Source organism: Passer domesticus, chromosome 1 (genome assembly GCF_036417665.1).
Source record: "Passer domesticus isolate bPasDom1 chromosome 1, bPasDom1.hap1, whole genome shotgun sequence".
NCBI lineage: Eukaryota > Metazoa > Chordata > Aves > Passeriformes > Passeridae > Passer > Passer domesticus.
Window position 1 is genome coordinate 129,028,788 of NC_087474.1, and position 21,015 is coordinate 129,049,802.

Genomic DNA, 21,015 nt, shown 5'->3' on the forward strand with positions numbered 1-21,015 from the left:
CTATTTTGTCATAATACAAATTACGTTTTGTATTAGAGAGCACAGCAAACAGAAGAATAAATGCAGCACAACAAAGGTTATTTTGTGAAGTAATTTCTTTAACATGTGCAGAAAACTTACTTTAAACGAATCAGGAAGATACTCAACCATTTCCAGCAAAGGACACTTATTGGCACTGGAAGAGTGAGAGAAAGTCACAACAGCTTCTTCCCATCTGCAAAAAATTATTTCAGATAATGGAAAATTGATTAATTAAATATGTTTTAAATTAACTACTTTTAGATTATTTGAGTTTCATTTAGGATATTGAAAAGCATAACGCATAATGTGCTAATTTTATGCACTATTAAATGGAAACTAAGCTGTTTGGGGAGTAGCTGAGTAATAATCTGGACACTTCTGTAAGAATGATTCATGTTAAATTCTGTTATCAATTAAACAGAAATGTTTCAACTATGCTAAGGCCTCCTAAAAAAATATGAAACTGGAACAAATTTTGGAATCTTGGGTTACAAAATTACGCAAATAATAATAAATACAGTCAAATCCTGTCAGTATTCCTGTAACTCTTACCAAAAGATGTTCTCATTAGGCAATGGTGTACTGCTTTATTCCAAAAGTGGGGCTTCACTATACCTTAACATAAAATATTCTAAACTGCAGTTGAAATGCCACATTTCAAAATACTTGCAACATTTAAAATCATGATTTTAAATTAAACCTCTTGAATGATTTCAGAAAAACAACTTGCCATATGTCTGATGTCCATTTTGTACAATTTTGCCATTTTTTATTTGTGCTCATTAGAACAGAACATAACCTCTGGAATTTTAAAATAAGTACTCAGTTTTACTTGTTAAACAACAGATTTTCAGAACTTAATCTCATTTAAGAAAACCAAACCAAAACACATGGGCAAACAAATTCAAGAAGCATTTTCTCTATACTTTACCTTTTGTGCAAAATGACAGCAGACACGACATCTTTTCTCCTATTGTGTATTGCTTCATGGAAAAAAGAAGCTACTGCTTTGTTGAACAGAATTTTTGCACCATAGTCAAGAAGCAACCTCACTGCTTTTGCATGTCCTTCTCGTGCAGCCAAGTGCAAAGCTGTGTTCTGTGCAGACAAGCAGTACAGGAGTAATTAAAAAAAAAAGTACATTTCAGTGCTTTCCCACACTGAAAAGCCACACGCTTTTCTCAGCTGCAAGTCTTGAATGCTTCCACTAGCAACACCATTGTATTTGCAGGGACCCTCGTGGCAGGAAGGAATGATGAATCTGACTCCATGCTCTCAGAAGGCTAATTTGTTAGTTTATGATACTATATTATATATAGAATACTAACCTATACCACACTAAAGAATATAGAAAGGATACTTACAGAATGCTAAAAAGATAATAATGAAAACTCATGACTCTCTCCAGAGTCCCGGAACAGCTTGGCACTCATTGGCCATTGAGTCAAAATAATTCGCACCAGAACCCAATGAAACAATCTCCAACCACACTCCAAAGGGGCAAAACATGGGAGAAATAAACTAGATAATTATTGTTTTCCTTTTTCTCTGAGGCTTCTCAGCTTCCAGGAGAAAAATCCTGGGTGAAGGGATTTTTAGAAAATGTGAATGTGACACAACACAAAACATCAGAATATTGTCATGGATTCTGACAGAGATTACAGATATGTTCTTTATGTCTACAGCTACACTAGGGCAAAATCTGAAGAGGAAACTCACTATAGGTAGGAAAAGCCAAATCATTAATAACTTTTAGTTTTGTAATTAATAAACTGCAAGTCACAAAGGGGTAAAAATGATGGTGTCTACAGACAGAGAACAGTTGCATTAGATAATCAAGTAGAGAAGCATCCAATTATATCCAGATGTGCTCATACAAAAAAATCTGCAAGAAAATCTGAGGGTGAAATTTTTAAAGTGGAATGTTTATTTTTTATTTGGTATTTTCATAAAAGTAAATGAATCAGTGGTTTAGGAATCAAGGTACACTAAAACTGACATTTGAGTCTTCTGAATGCACACAGATTTTTCTGATTGAAATTAAGGACTTCTCATAAATTGAAATTAAGGCTTCTCCTAAATTTATAGTCAAGATTTGTTTCTAATCTAGTAATTCTAAATGTTTTCAACACCAGTTCTCAGGGAAATTAGCAACAGCTTCGGTGCTGGGAACTAAACAGCTCTTTAAAATGATTGCCCTGTATTTCTGATGGGACAGGTTCATACCAGAGGCCTTCAGTCCCAGAAAAGGATTTTGTTTTGACCTAATACACACTGCATTTGTCCAAACTCCAGAGCAAGACAGGTGCCTGTTTTGTTGGACATCAGTGTGCAATGGATTTCAAACAATATGTTACTGAACTATAGTTGATAATGTGGTCAAATTCAAGAAATTCTGACCAAGGTGATCTTTTAATGACACATTTGATCCTAAATAAATATGGAAATAAATACCAACAACTTCAAAACTGCTGGTTCTTGGCACTAGATAATGATGTTTAAGACAAAGGAACAAATGTTGAACAAATGTTTATTAATCTATAACCAGATTTTTTCACATCTGTGTAAGTTCTTTAAATTTGCATTACCAAGGTTTGTACTACATTGCTAAAATATTCTTGCATTGTATAGGGGGCAAGAGGAACATATCTATTACATTCAGTGTTCCATGTTTTCTATTAGAATATTTGAATCTTTTTTACCTCCCACTTAAAAGAATTGGATAAAATTTCAGCAATCATATATTTATCCAAAAAATCTTTTATCACTGAGTCTGCCACAGGAATACAATATTACACATGTAATGCACAGTGGAAAACTACCAATAGCCTAGCCCTGACATTTCATCTAGAAGTAAAAGCAGACAAGAAACAAATAATGTGAATACATACCCCTTCTTCATCCACTCTGTCAGTACACTTCACATTAGTATCCAAAATTATCTGCATTGTGCGAGTGTATCCTCCAAAGGCAGCATGGTGCAGGGCTGTCCAGCCTTTATAATCACTTACATGCAATGGTATAAAATTAGAAATTATAAATAAAAAAGCTTTTTATAAATTCAAAGTGAATGTAAATGTCTGCTCCTTTGACTTGGACCTCTTTTCTTTGGCATCACTGCTGCAGAGATGTCCATATATTCTGTCAAATATTATGTGATGATCAATGCACCATTTGGAAGTAAAAGGTTCAACTCAGTAATAGTGCTTAGATCTTTCCCTTTTCATCTGTTTCTGAGATCTGAGGATCTTTAACCTGAAGGCAGAATTCCTGTGAACCACCAGTCCTAAGAAATCATTCTCAAGCCTGTAAATATTTCCAAACCATTTTTTTTCCTCATGAAAACATTAAATCTTCTCTCAATTAGATTTAGAGAAATCTCAGTTCCCCTAGCATTACACATATTCCCCTACAATTAGAATATTTTATTCTGTGTTGTCTACTTTTGCACTGACACATACTGCCAGGACAGTATGGTCACTATAGTCATACTATCACTATGGTCATATCAGCAAAGTTCTACTATAAGCCTTGGTTTAACAGCTAGCTACTCTTTGTTTTACAAGTATTTTATAACTGTACTCTTACACTATATGTTTGTATTTGCATATATTAATATAATAATATTTTAATATACTGTACTTATATTTATAGTGCATTAACTTCCCAGCATATGAACATAATACATAGGGGGATAGCGGGTTTTTTTGGCTTAATGAATGAAAATCTGTACACTTACCAGAGGAAGAGAGCCCCTCTCTTCAGAAGAAATTGAACTACCTTCTCATGACCATTCTGGGCTGCCAAATGAAGGGGAGTCATTCCCTTCTTATCACCTTCATTCAAAAGCCTTGTGTCTTTCATGTCTCTTATAAGTCGTTGACAAGTATTGATGCGCCCATAGCTTTGCAAGATGCACACAGAAATTAATGTCAAAAATACAGGGATGAAAACCATGGCATGGATTCCATGGCCTGGACTGTGCTACTAACCTGGCAGCAAAGTGTAATGGCGACTTCTTGTCCCTGCTCTTAGAGTAGATGGAAACGTTGAGGCTGAGTAAATTATTTACTGAGAGGGCCACACCTTGTCTGCATGCATAATGCAATGGAGTGCATCCTTCATTATCTTCATCCACTACAAGATTTTTAATATGTTCCATCTGTTATCCCCCCAGAGATACCCAAAAACAAAAGCACAGAATTATGTCTACATCTCTCCTGCTCCACAGCTTCTAACAGTTTGCAACAATAGCATTAATACTCTAAAGCAGTATCTAAAAATAAGAAATAAACTTAAATAAAATTTAGGAACAAAGAGCACCTTTTTTATCTGCTGATTTGTGGATCACCATTTTTTCAAACAACTACTCTTCAAAGAGCACAGGGGTTTTACCATCCTGCATCCTCACTGCAACCCATTCACAGCACAATAAAGGAAATTCTTCTTTGCTGCCATTCCAACGTAATGCTCACTGCTGGCAGCAGAAGGCTTGTACCAAACCTAAAGGCAGTCTTATAGTCTGTATTCAGTAGCAAAACCTCTGACTGTCAAAATCCAGCAGTTCACTGTTTTACAGTGTTAATTTATTTCCACTGTTTCTCGCTTTCATCTTCATTTCCCCTTTTCCTTGTCTATCGCTATCCTACAACCTTTCTTATACCAACTAAAAAACTCCTCCCACCATCCTATCCACTTATTTCTCTGAATTATTAATATGATCAATAATCAGAAAGCCAATGCTGAGGCTTATCATCACTGTTTTAAAACTGATTCACTACATCTGGTGAAAAGGGAGGTTAAATCCATTAAAGCAAAGGTGTTCACAGATTTCAGCACATGTTGTAAGATGAGTTATATTTGATTCACATTTAAAAGGCTATTTCTGGAGTTCTGGAGGCCAGCAAATATAATTTTTACAGGCAAGCTTGGGCTCTATCAATATGAGTGCTTCATTTCAACATAGCCAAATACAAATTTAATTTCAAAATATTTTTAGAAACCGAATCCAAGACTTCATTATGGTCCAATCCACAGAAAGCTCCTGCAGAATATGCTGCAAACTATTTATAAAGTTCTAGATCTTGACTGATTATGAGCATGTCTCCTGGCTTTACTGCATGCAAGCTGGGAAAATAGAAGTGAAAAGTTCTATATTTTATTGCCTACCTCTTGAGCTATTCAATCCCCAACAGCAAAATAATTTATGGGATTATGTTATTCCTTTGCCTGGCAATAAGAAAACTGTATTATTTGCTTTGAAATGTTTTTATAAGAGGTATGTGATATGTACCTCTTCAAACCATTTTTTTGTGACACTGGTATATTTAACAATTATCAAAAATTTTTACAAACATACCAAAATAAAATGGTAGTTGCTTTTTTCTTTACATTTTCCTAGAAAGAGTAACAGAAAGACATAAACTGATGCTTACTGTACCTGCAGATATTTCTCATTCAGATGCTGTAATCCTCCAGGCTGCAATACGGTCAAATGTAAGAAATTCCGACCCAGATGATCTTTTAATGACACATTTGCTCCTAAATAAATATGGAAATCAATACCATCAACTTCAAAACTGCTGGTTCTTGGCACTACAGAATGATATTTAAGACAAAGGAACGAATGTTGAACAAATTTTACAAAATTTTATAAAATAAGTTTTATAAATCTATAAAATATTCTTTTAAGTCAACCTTGTAATGTATAATTTTGTTTCAAAAAAAAATCACCACTAATGAAATTCAGTTTTCAGCATTTTCTTGTGTGTATGCATTTTGTATGTCATCGCAGCAGTAAGTTTTATATAGGGCCATTACATTCCAAGATACTGATCACCCACAAATCAAGGAAATTTAAAGATGCAGATAGTTACCTCTTCTAATCTTTACAGCTGTAACCTTTTTGCAGTTTCAAAACTTACTATAAGGCTTTTAAAGAAAATCAGTTATACTACTAGCAAGAGGAAATACAATAATGATCATTAAGTTGCACCAAAATGCAGCAAATGAAAGAGATATAGCTCAAACATTTTCAAGGTGACTGTGATTCTATAAAATTGGAGGTAAGGATTAAATCGTGGGCTTTAACATTTAAAGACTGATTCTGGTATGAAACATGGCTCTGTTTAAGTGGTGCATTTATTCAGCAGTTCCACTTCGTGAGCTGCTAAGGAGCACAGGGATGGAGTGCCAGTGCCACCTCCACCTTGAGAAGTGTGACACTTGGCACTCACAGCCTGTTCTACAGCCTGTTCATGCTGTAGTAAAAGGGGTGAAATCATCACACCAATTCTTCCTTTATCTCAGGGGATACCAGCAGTGTGCAGCTGTTTAGCTCAGCTGCTTCTGGGCTGGATGCTGAAGTAGTGAAGGCAAATTGAGGGGGAAGCTGTATGCAGAGTTTTAAAATGAATGAACCCTGTTCAAAGGAACTGTGTGTGTGTATATATATAGATAAATATGTATATATTCCTTTTTACCTTTTGAAAGCAGTAAATTCACAATTTTCCATGATGCACAGGAAGTAGCCAGCAGAAGCGGGGATCGACCTTCTATGTCAACACTGTCAATATTAGCCCCCTGAGAAAAAGAATTCCAAGTTCATGGTGAATAATGAATAAATGAAACTTTAAAATGGTGCTGCCCCTTATAATCATAGCAGAAATACAGGCATTCTTAGTAATCCCAGATGGTCCAGATAAGTGATTCCACATTACATAAACAAACAAACCAATAAACACATTACATCTCTCTAGAAAACTACCAGGTTTTCTAACCATCAGCGACAGTCCAGTCATCTATATATAAAAATTCAGATGCCAAAATAATAGTGGCCTACTTCTAGGTATACTGAATTTATATGATCTTTTATTAGAGAACCTTTCTATGTATTTTCAATACAAAATTCTAACTTGAAAATACCAGGATTGAAGCTATGGAAAAAATGGTAGCCGTTTCAATGATGTGGTCTTACCTATCAAACAAGTACCACAAAAAGATCTTTCTAAACCTCTACACTGCATGAACACAATTCAAGAAGTAATGCATCCAGAAATTAGTATAGTTCAATCTGCAGAGCTCAATCTATACTAGTTTTCTATCCTTCAACATAAGTGATTTGAACCAAGTCCATTTTGATGCTAAAGCAGCTGTACCAACAGGGAGCATATTTTATTCTACATTATCTACTTTTGCACTGACACATATTGCCAGGACAGTATGGTCACTATAGTTACACTATCACTATGGTCATATCAGCAATGTACTACTATAAGCATAAACATATTTATCTAAAAAATCCCACCAAGGGAGCAGGAAGATACACACAGATGAACCAATGAGATGTATGTATATTTTATGACAGTTTAGATATAATTGTTCTAGATACCAAGTTGCAAGTCAAACTTGATGAGCTGAACAAAGTACACAAAAAAAAAATCTATTTTATTTCAGATAATATCCAAAGATGATTAAAAAAAAAATCGATGGCAGTTTTTCTATTAACTTGAATCATCTTTGGGTCCAGTCTTAATTTGAGAGACAATTAATCACAATCCTGAGCAATATTTACTTTCCAGGATGGTAACACCTGTAACGTAGTAATAAGAAGCACATAATAAATGTGCAATGGTTACCACAGAGAACAGAGAGCTTCCAATGTATGTTCATTAAATATTTGAGACTAATGCATGCAAGACCCTTTCCCCATTTACCCTTCTACAAGGTCCAACAACATCTTAAAAATTTTTTTTTTTTCATTAAAAAACAGACCTTTTTTTTATCCAAGTGTCTAATTTATTTCAATTAATACAGGGCAGCAATTTCCAGTTCCTTACATAGTATTTATTCACCTTCCCACCAGCTACTGTAATTGTTCAGCTTTCAGTAAAATGAATTTGGTAGCATTCATAAACACTTCTTGTCACAGTAAGAAGTTATATATTGCCACATATATTTACCTCATTTATGATAGAGCTGAATTAAGAGCTTGTTAAATAGTTGCTGAACTTCATTTAATTTTCCATTTCTGTTGCCCCAAATGCATTAACATAAATAAATTAAACAGATATTAATATAAAAACAAATGTGCCAGTTTTGTAAATATCAGCTATTATTTACAACTATTTAATCTTTCATTTTCCTTTTGGAGAAGAAAAAAGAAACAAAAGGGGGATAAAGTCAAAAAAACAGGAAGAAAATATGTAAAATTACTGCTTATTTATTTTGAACAAAATGTGAATATTTAATGTGTAAAATAAACAGATGCTGTTCTTTACTAAAACTGGAAAACCATTATGAACTGGGATTTGCTAGTCCTTTCAGGCAGTAACATTGCTGAACCTTTTCTTTTTCACCCTCACATACAACACAGCAGAGGCAGAACTCCATGATCTTGCCAGGAGTCCAAGGGAGGAGGAGCACAGGCTGCACATGCAACATTCCACTAACTCCAACTGACACATTTTGATCCATTCCCAGACAGGGAAAACTAAAACAGTCCTAAAGCATCAAACCTGACATACCTTATATGGAAAGCCAAAGAAACCCTCAGCAAACCTCCTATGGAAGAGGCCAAACTAGTCAAGCTGCACTCAAGGAATGAAAGTTTGTTCTTAGCAAATGCTGTGTGAAAGGTATTTATGATATAATGTTTTGCACACACAAGCCTCCACATGTAAGAACTTGTACCTGCATTTCTCAGGTAATGAGTTTTGTTGACAGTGGTTTTTGTCAGACAAGTTTGAGTAGTCAAACCTCACCATTTTGTATTTAAACCAAAACTAAGCCCAACATCTAGTTCTAACTAAATCGAATCTCTATGATGAACTTTCTGAGACAAGCAAAACTCTATGTAGAAGAGAATTTCTTTCAGTATAATTGCCATGAAATGAAGCAAAAATCCTAAAACCGCATAAAACAAAAAAGAAATCTGATAATTTCTGAAAATCTCCTCAGCCTCGTGGGGCACAAAATGCTTATGAGCCTTAGTTTAATTGGCACAAATGGACATTGGGAGCATAGCCAGTAGCAAGCCTGATTATTTCTTCTCTCCATTCTTCATAATTATTTACTGAAGAAATACAACCAAACCAAACAGAATAAAAACTATTTCTAGATCATACACAAACTTTGATATATGGCTGTGTTATCCCATAGCAATCATATGTACATTCTTTAAAGAAATGATTTATGACTTGAAAAAAGTCAGATGAAATTCTGTGCATGTTTAGTATTTTTTTTATATTTCATGTCTGAAGAGTGTAGGATGACCAGACCACTTCACCATATTAGGTAAAAGATGTTTATAAAACTTTTCTGAGTAAGTAAAATGGAAATAAAAATATAAGATTTCATCCTCTGTATCTGTGGGATGGTACTATGGATCAACAACTACTGTTGTACTGTAACTCTCAATTATGCATTATGAAATGTATATATCCACCTATCTAATTAGCCTATACCTGAGAAAACATTCTACTTTATGATTTTCTCTATGTAGACTCTATGTAGAAAGCAATAATCTCTCTAAACGTGTTGCTTGATTAAATATTTACCATTGAAATCAAATACTCCGCCAGTTCATAATGATCAAACAGTGCTGTTCTGTGGAGAAAAATGCAAAAATACAGTAATATTAGAGAGGACGAAGACATTTCAAGCCAAAGAATAGCATTCTTCTCCATTTTCTAATATTTTTAAATAAATCAATTTTAAAATAAAGAGACAGAGGTATACCCTTATTACATAATTCATCTTAATACACTGTTTTTATATTTTTGCACGGATTTTTTTTTTCAAACTAAGTTCAGTTTAGTTATTATATTCAAAACTCACTGCAGGAAACAAAAATCTTAACAGGTTAACAGGTATTTTACCACCAAGTTTTAGGAGAAGCAGTAATTTCCTATGTCAGATCATTCAGTGTGCCACACAAAGTCAATACAGAATTCCATAAATTTTATATGCAGTTTTTTCCAAGCGTGCCTGGAGTCTCAAATTAATTTCATTATTCAAAAATAATTTGGATGTATTTTGTGCAATAATGCCATTGTGAGGTTAAAATGGCAATATCTAAATGTGGATTCTGACTGTGGCAGGCAAATCTACTTGAAAAAATATGAACAAACTAATTGGTATAAATTGGGCATTTGGAGCATAGTCAGTAGCATTAGTTAAATATACGGATAAAAAGTTTACGCCATTTACCAAAAATATTTTAAAGCTGTCTATACATTTGGAATCTTCTCAGGTTTTATTCCACAGTAAGTCATTGCATTATGTATTATTATGATTAAAGTATGATAGTATAGCACAGTAAATACACACAGACAAAATGTTTTCACAAGTCAGACCTCTGCAAAATATTTTGACTCAATAAGCAACACAGAAGGACAGTTCCAAGGTTGTACTGTATCTCAAATGATAATAGTTGCCTTAGCATTAGAAGAGGTAATAAAACATTGGGTGTACTATAGTTAGAACTGATTGCTCAAAAGACATATTTTAAACATCAAGTCATGGTTCCAAATACGCAGAGATGCCTCCATTATCTATAGTGGGCCTTTCCAGCCACACATTAATACTGAATGCTTCAGAAATGCTAAAATAAATTCCAAGGTAACTGAAGAGAAAGCAAAGTCATTTTATAAAATATTTAGTTGGAAACATGACAGTAGGATTGCAAAAGCATCAAGTGCTACCTATACTTCACTGCTGCTTTGTTTCTCAACAAGTTAACATTCCTACTCCTTTTTTTTTTGTATATTCTGAGATATCTGGGTGACTTTCTACCTTCCTGATGATTCTTACTAATATAATTATTACTGTTTCACAGACACAGGGACTAAAATAGTGTTGATCTTTTTACCAAGCTTTTTTCAAGGACAATAATTTTCAGAGATAAGGTAGCCAGTTATCTATTAAATAGTACATGTGTCTGCACAATTTGCTTTGGCATTCTGTCATCACTTTGCCTATAATCATGTTCTTCCATGGTAACATTTCCAAGCGTACCCAAACATTACCCTAATTTTACAACAAATTCTTTTAATATCTTCAATTATCTTTGAATCATTCCACTTTATACTGTGTCCAAAGAACAATCATCTCCACTGCCTCTACCACTTATTTCATACTGTAAAACTTGTAGAATAACACTGACCAATAATTACAGCTAAATGCAGTGAAACATACCTATCTTGCAAAAAATGTAGAGACAGGGAAATACATTATATGCCACAGAGTTGGGAGCAAGCATGTTTAACTAAGTATCTTTCTGCTACAAAGGATTTAGGAAACTTCTCCTAGTCTAGTGCTCCGGGTTTAAATGGAGTGTAAAAGACTACAAGTCTTAAGGATTATGATATACACAAACACCATCTCTGCGACTTTGAAGTCACAGAGAAGTGTACAAACATTTCCTTTTACCTGATCAGGTATATGGGTTTTTTTGAAAAGAAAGGAAAATATTCTTTTAAACAGTTCATATCGTTTTTCACTCCTTTTTTGGAGAACATCAAGTGATTATATAAAGGCATTTTTCCACATTGTAAAAGATTATAACAATTCCATAAATTTGTTCCCCTACAACTTTAATGAGTAAATTTTCAATGCAAACTGTCTGACCATTCCTTGACATGGTTCCAAGATAACTGCAGCAGTTTTCATTTTGGTATCAGCAGCAAGATTTTTAACATTCTGAACAAATTTTTTCCTCTTTCATACCGCACTACAACCATCTCCCATACCACGGAGAAGTTCCAAATATTGTGGAATATTGTGCTCCAAACACAAGGAATAACTAGGAACATCATGCTTCACATTCATAGTGAAATCTGGCATAGCAGCTTCCTACCTGTGAAGCAATGTTTCCTTATTCCCATCTACAGCATCAATAATGGATTCCTCCCCAGCATAGGATGACATCATTAGCTTTACAATCTCTGTTGCTCCTTGGGTGGCAGCAAAATGAAGTGCTGTGCATTTTTCATTCTATAAAAGAGGAAAAAAAGAAAAAATACAAATATTTAAACCTCAGAAACCTAACTTTCAATCTATTAAACACACTAGCGAACCAGCCCAAGATTTTTAATTCACAAATGCCTAAATTTCTATGCAAGTAATAAAGCTTTAGTCTTCAACTATAGTAGAATTCTAAAGAGATTGACAAAACCAAAACAGAGTAAAGAGATAGTTTTAAAGGATAACTATGAAGCTTCTTATCACTCTATATGAAGTTCCTAAGATTTGAGATAATTATACTCTTAAAAACTTTATAGTTTAATTAAAAACCAGACAGATGCAGCACCCTTTAATAGAGGAGATGAAGCAAATAAAAGATACAGAAAACCATATCTAGGCCAATACAAATGAATAAGCAAACAAATGGGCCTATATTATAAAGAAAATGCATTATTTTAAAACTTCATTTACTTCCTAAAATTGAATCCTTCTTAGAAGTAATTCTTAAATCAACTTTTCTGCAGGCAAAAAATAACAATATGCTATAAACCTATTATAAACTAGACTCATAAAATAATCAAGTAATATGCAGATGAATAGAACAGTATTTGCCAAAATGGGATTTTTGTTTGGCAAGATGGGACTAACCAGCTTTGATATATGCCTGAGGATTTTGACTTTCTCATTTTTAGAGCAGGACTATTTTGGTGAATGCACTGGAATGGGCTTTTCCACAATGCCATAAGCATTCCCAAAATAGTTTTGCCCATCACAAAATCAGCAGCATAACTCACCTCATTCAAAAGCTGTGTGTTCAAAGAATCAAACCAGTAAAAGAAAGCAAAACTATGTTTAGTTTTGTTCTCATGAGTTGATTTCATCCTTGCAAACATTTTGATTAGCAGTAGATATTTAAAAAAAATGTTTATTTATGAATGCATCTGGGCACAGACACTTATACCAGAAGTACTATACCATGGAAGCAGCATCAGTACCACAGATTTGTGTTTCCTTACAAAGCAGATACTGTAGAGGGCAAGGCAGGGCTGAGGAAGATCAGAATGATCAGAAAGGGTCAGATTGAAGATCCCACTTCTCAGAAGGGGTGACCCAATGTAACTTGGTGTAAAGAAATGTCACATTCTGTCTGATTTGAACCAAAGACTTGCTTTCATTTGCTGCTCCCTCTGCTTTGCGTTGGGAGAGAGAACGAACAATGATTATCTGCTCGTCTTTTTTTCATACCACACAGAGATTTAGAAATAGCTAGGTTTTATCAAAAATACATTTCACTCCAATCTGAGTTTTACCTGTTTTAGATCAATTTGAGCTCCAAATTCAATGCACATTTTAATCATTTCAAGGTCTCCACTCTGAACTGCCAAATGAAGTGGACTGCACTTTCCATTATTGGTAAAATTGATGTGGGTTTTAGCAGAGTGACCCAATTCTTCACCTGAGAGATGACAATAAATGGATTTTTTTAAAAGTGAGATTGAGATAACAGAAGATATAAAGGCTTTCAAAACAAGCATGTTAAGTGTGCCATAATATCCTCCCCTCTCAAAATATGGACCTGTCACATCTGTCGTTTAACAATGGATGAACATACATTTAGGAAAGCAGCTAGTTTACTGCTGCAATCATACAAAAGTTGTCACCATAAATCACCCATTCAAATAACTGCAATAACTTCTTGTAAGTTCAAGCACAATTGTAATTGCTTGTTTTCACAGTTATTTGAGAACTAAAGCAGCAAATTGCTACTCACTACTTGGGAACATTGTATTTACCTTTTTTCAAAAGAATTTCCAGACATGTTTTTGCACCTGAAAATGCTGCTGCATGGATAGGCATACATCCCGTTTTATTTGGTTTACATATTTTTCCTCCATTTTCAATCTGAAAAATAATGTCTCAATACAGCTTATTGACAGACAGAAGAATCTGACAAACAAATATACTATTACAGATATAGTCTCCTGAGTAGCTGTCTCCTTTTTTTAATGTTACATATGTATTATGAAGTTTTTATAAAAGTTTCTTTTGCATGTTATAGCCATACAATGCATGTGCTTCATTCTGTGTTCTTATGACCTTCAAAATCAGTTTTTTTCCTTAAGTTGGCCAGTCAGATAGCTATAGATATAACATACCCTCTTAAAAGATTAAAGTTTCTTAGTAACCCATGCAAAGCCAGTTGAACTCTAGGTCCATGACGAACCTTCCTGCACTGAACAAAGACCAAACTCTGCATCACAGTAGGGAGAATCATCTCAAAAGATGATGGGTAATTATACCTACCAGGAGCATCAGTGCTTCAGGATTGTCCTTGTAACATGCTACAATTATGGGTGTGTTCCCTGCTTCACCTTCCAAATTAACATCAGTACTGCTATGTTGGACTAAAACCTAAATGTTTAAGAAAACATTCAGTCAATCATAAGTCAAACACAACAATAAAAGCCTATTTTATTATTTTTGTTGTTTACAACCCATAGAACTCCTGCAACTTCCTCGTTTGACATGCCAAAGGCCCACAGTGCATTGGCAGATGAGGGGAAAAATGCAGGAGAATGCCAAAATATGCTGGTGAAAAATGCAGATATGAACACATGTGAAGGAAAGGATCCTTTCATGTGAAGGAAGGATCCATCCATGTGAAAGGATCCTTCCAGAGGGCAGCCATGTAACTGATTTAAACTCTGCACATAGCTGCAAAGTATTTTAAAGTCTGATTTAACAATTTCTTAATAATGGGAGAAAGTGTTTTCTGTAGCATATTACAGATAAGGATTTTTCACTGAAGTTTTCAACAGAAAATTCCCTGGCAAGTGGCAATGTTTTGGAATCTGAAATTACACATCTGCTCGATTGAACAGTAAAATGAGGGGAGATGGGTCCTGATGAAAACTGGGACCTTGCAGTCCTGAAATCCTGCTCCAGTCTCTATGCTAACAGCTGACACGGAACTATCAGGATGATCAATTATCTCTATGACTGCTTCCAGCACTTTTTCAGAAGCAAAGGATCTGGAAATTGTAATGACCATACTGGCTTATTTATTCCCCTAGCTACATATTTATTTAATTGTCTTTCAGTAATTTCAGTTATTTATTTTTTCTGCACTAGAGGTACTGGTACATTTAATCACTCTCGGGCAATTTGGCAATAAAAACCAAGGAAGAATTAGTTTGAATAAACAACAAAGTGGAGAAAAATGAGAAAATGAGAGCACAGATTTAGTCAAGAACCAAAGCAGAGAAGCTGATAAAAAGCCCATTTAAAAAATGTCATTAATTTCAGATGTCATTGTTCTTAATTCATAATAAATACAGATTTTGTAAAAGATTTGGGTACACTGAAACCTTTCCAAAGAACTCTTTATTTGTCTTGAATATAGATAACATGTGTTTCTTTCTTTTGCATGGATGAACTAGAAAAAGAGACAAATTTGAAGCGAAAAGGAAGTGTTGCAATTGTAAGGTTGTACTCATCTAAAAAATTAAAGAACTTTAAAAATTTTAAAATTCTAACTCTGTGCTGAATATGAAGTGAAAACATTCTCACTGCACTTTGACAAATGGTTAAAAAATTATGCTGCTTAAATTCGCAAACCTATCGCTGTTCAACATAGTTCAACATGGACACCTTAGTAATTTCATCACAATGTATATTTGTGATTTTTATTGCAGATTTAGCTCTGCTACCATTCAATTGATTATTAGAATGTTGGTTCTAAAATCTGTACTTTCTGACTAGTTTTAATCTGTTTTTTTTTTTTTTTAATACACTAGAGAATACTTGATAGAGAAAACACATGAGGAGATATGGCATATATCAACATGGCCTTGGTGCTCTGCACATGGCTACTGCCTAAGCCACTCATAAAGTGTGTATATTTAGGCAGCTTTAGACCTACCTTCACGATTTCATTGTGCAGGGACTGAACAGCCATGTGCAAAGGCGCCATCATGTTGGAGTTGAGAATGTTTGGATTGGCTCCTCTGCTGAGAAGCAAGCGAACGCTTTCAACCTGGTTTTTCTTTGTGGCCCAATGCAGTGGGGTATTTCCAGAAGAATCCATCACATTTAATACTAGATCAAAGGAGAGAAAACAAAACAAAGCAAATCAATCAAATGTTCTGATTGCACTGAAACAAAAAAAAGGTGTCTTCAGTGTCAGGTTTAGGTCTGTGCTACCACATTTCTTTGGAGAGGGAAAGGAAAAGATTTCATGAGATGCAGTGCATTGTGTTAAATCAATTAAATATTGTGCTGAACATACAGTATTGGTGGGAGGAATGGAAATGGTGAAACATCTCTCTATTTCTTGCCCACTATTACACACGTTTCTCCTCACCCAAGAGTTACTTGATTTCCCTCTCTCCTTGATTATTCTTTTTCCTATTTTATTTGACTTCACAACAATTTCTTTAGAGACTGCACAGAATAAATGAGTGCAAATAACCTAAATAAGAGGTAACAAATAAGTGCTTTCAAACTGTAAGAAAATTAAACACTGTATCTGCTCTGTTTCACTTTAGAATACAAAAGTAAATCAATTCACACCAGTAATAAAAATACTGGTCTGTCCTAAACATACATTTTGAGCTTGAAAACTGAAGATAAACTTCTACAAATATCCTAAAAAATTAGGACAAAAATAATGGACTGAAAATAAAAAAAATATATATTTCATCCAGAATAATCTAAATTAGATTAACCATTAATAGGGGAAAAAACCAAACTTTTCAGCTTGTTTCGTTGTAGGTTTACTCAGTAGCATACAGTCTATCAGTGGAGTCTGATGTAGTTCACAATGCTTATTATATAAGAGACACATAACGTGAATAAGGAAGACAGAAAGTCAAGTCTTCTGTTCAATTATTGCAGTTTTCTTTTGCACAACTGAAGACTATATATCTGAGTGTCAAACAAAGCAAGACATATTAATTCACTGCATTAGAGAGAAAACAGTCCTCCATAACAAAAGCAACCCAAAACACACCTGAGGCAGTGCGAACTGTGGCAGACAGTGGGAATATATTTGGATCTATAAATGGAGAGAACACTTACCAGTCCTATTTCAGTGAGATAATGGGACATCTTGGTTATTGAACTTTCTTATTGCGCTAAACAAAGTAGTTCATAAAATGCATGTTACCTTCATAGGAAGAATCATCTATGATCAGCTGCATGAGTTCTATTTGTCCTCCTTCTGCAGCGTGATGCAGTGGGGTGGCATTTAATTCATCCACTTTTGTAAGCCCAGAACGATTCTTCTTAATGAAGCTCCGTAGCCTACAGGCACTTCCATCTGAAATAACCTGTTTTGGGTAAAAACATTCTCATTTTCTCATTCTCCTAAAAGGCAGGAAGCTAGCAATGCTGTAATGTGATTTTGTGGGCATGTTACCACACAATAACTCCTGCCCAGTTGTTTGGGTTCATACAGAAATTCACAAATCCTGATCAGATTGAGCCAGCAGTGAAACTCTGATTGGTTATTGGTGTGACTGACTGCAATATGAGATCCAGATGAGAAACAGTGCAAAATGAACAAAACTGGAAATCATCTTGAATGCACTGTTCTCTCTTCTGTAGTGAGATCAAGATCCTTCCTTCACCATGGAAAATCTCAAACAAATATACTCTTTCTTACAGTGGCCATGTAAAATGAATTCAATGGAGAGGAAAATTAATAGTCTTGATAAATTCCTTTCTTTAGATCTTTTTACAGAGAGTGGTACTGTGATCTTGGCTTTCAAGTTCAGCCATTGGGCTTCTGTGATGTTCTTTGTGTCAGAGAAACCAATATATTTTTTAATTTCAGCAGCATGCTTAGAACATCAGACTATTATCTCAGCCTGAAACAACTCAGTATCTTCCCAGTGAGCCCACTGACAGCTTGATACATTCCAGGTACTATGCTTTACAACCAAAGCCCACTACGGAAACTCTGCTGTTTATTATTTTATTATATTCTCTAAATATTTTTGTTAAAGCTATTAAAATCCCATATTTCTAAGTCAAGTGATAGAATAACATGATTGCAGTAGAATGTACAGGAATTTAAGAAACAAATACCAAAAATTTAGAGAGAATAAAAAAGTAAAACAGTTCAACTATATTGGGTGGAAAAAAAATCAGAAAAATGCTTGTCTAAAGTAATGCTTTCAAATGGTGTGTAAGCAAGCAAACAATAAAAAAGCAAATTCCCTAAAATCACTGCTCCCTTCACACCTGAAAAAGAAAACTTTGCTCTCCAGGATGCCCTGAGTGTCAAAGACTCAATAATTTTTGCCATCCTTAAGCAAATGTACATTACAGGGCAGCCCATTCATGTGCTTGAGCACGTGTTTAGCTTCATTCAGCTTAATAGTCCCACTGACCTCAGTGAGGTTACTCATGTCAATAATGCTACAAATGTGTTTAAACATTTACAAGACTGAGGCCGAATATGGGGCTGGTATCTGCTTCAATAGTGCAATCAGAAAAAGATAATTGAAAACATGTGATATAATTGTGGAAAAGATATTAAGATGAATCCACTGCCACAAAAATAACAGCTCAATTACACATGCAGTGTCTATACATTTTAGACACACCAAAAAACCTTATTAGAGAGCCCAGTATTTTCTATTTCATCTAACATTCTACCTTTATTATTTCTATTGATCAAGACCACATTTTGCTACTTTTAACACTGGATTTATTTCTCAGTGTAAGACAAAATGTGGCATGATAATTTCTATCGACCAAAGAAAGATTTACCAGCCAATACTGCAGTATTTCACTAACAAAATAAGGAAGAAAGAAGTTAATTAGGTGTTCCTAGCACTTGGGTTAGCTGAAAACAGCAAAGCAAGCTGTTTGAAACAACAGCAGCTCCTTTGCCCTGTGCCTGAACAGCTCTGTAGTGACACCACCAGTGACACCACCTCTCACTCACCAGTGACCAGCCATATTATGCTGAAGAGGTGCTGCTCACGTCTACAGCTAGCACACAAAAAACACATGTGAATGGAAATGACCTCAGGAGGTATTTAAACCTGCCTACAAACTTTGTCAAATTTGTTTAGCTTGCTGTTAAAAATCTCCAAAGTTATCCAAGACTTCCATCCTGTAAGCAAACTCTTCCTTTGCTTAATTATTCTTATGCTTAAAAAAGGCTCCACTAAAGTTTGGTCGAGGTCTCCCTAGCAGCAATACAAATACATGACTTCTCATCCCAATCTCTACTAAAAATGGGAAGACATTCTGTCTTTCTGGCTGCAATATCACTTGCGTAAGTTGCACCGATGGTTCCCTTTCCCTTCATAACAGTTCCAGTGCTTCTAAACTCTTTCCTATCATTTTTGCTAAGATGATCTATTCACTTCCATCGTGACCTCGGCTTCCCTCTAAGGGGCTCTCTTTCTGTGCCCAGGGGTTCTGTGAGCTCTGCCTCAGCAGCCTGCCACCCACATCCTCCATCCCCTGCTCCCGCTCAGCCGGGGCCACAGCACACCAGCGACCTGTGCCCTCACACCCCGCGGCCAGGGGCGCTCCCAGCCTGTCTCCCATCCCGCACCGATCCTCCCTCCCGCCTCCACTGCGGACAGGGTGCCTGGAGGCACGGCTCCCTGGGACATAACCCCTGCCTTCAGGGACCCTCCGCCCTCATCCCTCTCTCCCAGCCCGCACGCACCTTAAAGACATCCTGCGAGGCGACGGAGGCGGCATCCGCCTCGCACACGACGCCCTGGTAGGCGCTGGAGGCGGCGGCCTTCTGCCGGGAGCGGCAGAGCCGCAGCAGAGAGCGCTTCATGCCGCCCGCCCGCCCGGCTCCGCGCAGCGCCCGCCCCGTCCGCTCCGCCGACCTGCGAGGCGACACAGCGAGTGACGGCCGGGCCCCGCGGCGGGGGAGGCGGGGGAGGCGGGGAAAGCGGGGAAAGCGGGGAAAGCAGGGAAAGCAGGCGGGGGCGATCCCGCCGGGGCGGACCCCGCGGAGCGGAGCGCCCGTGCCCGCCGGGAGCCATCGCCTCAGGTGGTGCTGCCCAGCCCTGCGCTGCCCTCCCGCCCTAAAAAAGCGTTCGAGTTTTCTGCTGTTAGCTTCTCTGTGTAGCCATAACATTTTCTTGCAGAATTTGTTTGACCAGACGGTTTGGGCAGGTGTAGGAAGAGTAGAGAAGGAAGGACCTTGAGGTGTTTCAAAGTGTTAATCCCAAAGAGCCTGTAACTGAGTCTGTCTTTACGGAAATACGTGTGAATCGGGGAACAAACATTTTGCTTAACTTGAGATGAGTATTCCTGCTAAAGGTCAGGTAGTGGAAGGGGCAGAGGGTTGGGAACAGCAGTAGAGCCACAGGAGGTGATTTTTTTCCCTGTGTTTTCATGGTTTATGGCAAGCGGCAGCTTAAGGACTGCCAAAACCAAGTGTCACAGCCCGCATAGCCTATTTAATAGCTGTCAACAAGCAATTCTCCATTATTTTGCTCATTCCCTTTTAAAATCCTTTTTATACTGTCTGTGCCACAACATCCTGTGGCACTAAGTGCCATAATTTCATTATATATTTGGGAAAAAAAAGTTTTCTTTTACCACTGCCTTCACTTAGTGGTCCCTAGTGGTTTTATTTCGAAAAATTGAGCGTTTTCCCCCCTTTTTTTCATCCCCGTTAGTGCTCATTATTTCACAAAGTACTTGCTTATTGATGCACTTTGCTCATTGATGGGCCCTTGTACATGTGGTTTTCCTTCTTACAAATGCCACTGTTTATCTCTGAATAGCCACATCCTGTTACTCTGAATCTTTTCCATGTTCCTTTAGAAATGGAATGGGAAGACTTACATGGTTAAGGTATATTCAGGCAGTAGTATTCATTTTTTGTTTGATTTATTTTTCTTCATTCCTCTCATAAATGTTCACAAATATATTTGGGGTTTTTTGAATGCCACTCAGCTGAGTTTCCATAGAAATTTTCTCCACCACAGTCCCTTTTCTAGCTGGTGATAGTATCAATAAATAGCATTCAGATACACATTC

The 21,015-nt window shown here is 36.2% G+C and overlaps 1 protein-coding gene across 2 annotated transcripts in view; it reads right to left on the reverse strand.

The window, feature by feature from the left end:
* Positions 1-19,890, reverse strand: part of TRPA1 (transient receptor potential cation channel subfamily A member 1) — a 31,738-nt gene extending 11,848 nt beyond the window's left edge. The window contains exons 1-15 of one of the 2 annotated variants that reach the window (XM_064389084.1): positions 19,679-19,890; positions 17,153-17,315; positions 15,908-16,083; positions 14,290-14,397; positions 13,779-13,887; positions 13,296-13,441; positions 11,879-12,015; positions 9,579-9,627; positions 6,504-6,603; positions 5,462-5,562; positions 4,014-4,183; positions 3,761-3,925; positions 2,913-3,027; positions 953-1,119; positions 121-214 (exon numbers count right to left, since the gene is read on the reverse strand). In XM_064389084.1, coding sequence (XP_064245154.1) covers positions 121-214; positions 953-1,119; positions 2,913-3,027; positions 3,761-3,925; positions 4,014-4,183; positions 5,462-5,562; positions 6,504-6,603; positions 9,579-9,627; positions 11,879-12,015; positions 13,296-13,441; positions 13,779-13,887; positions 14,290-14,397; positions 15,908-16,083; positions 17,153-17,315; positions 19,679-19,798 — 1,920 coding nt within the window. In that variant the 5' untranslated portion in view covers positions 19,799-19,890. Of the gene's footprint in view, positions 1-120; positions 215-952; positions 1,120-2,912; positions 3,028-3,760; positions 3,926-4,013; positions 4,184-5,461; positions 5,563-6,503; positions 6,604-9,578; positions 9,628-11,878; positions 12,016-13,295; positions 13,442-13,778; positions 13,888-14,289; positions 14,398-15,907; positions 16,084-17,152; positions 17,316-18,940; positions 19,412-19,678 lie in introns of those variants that run through there. The other variant, XM_064389092.1, reaches the window with a different exon arrangement.
* Between the last annotated feature and the right edge of the window lie 1,125 nt (positions 19,891-21,015).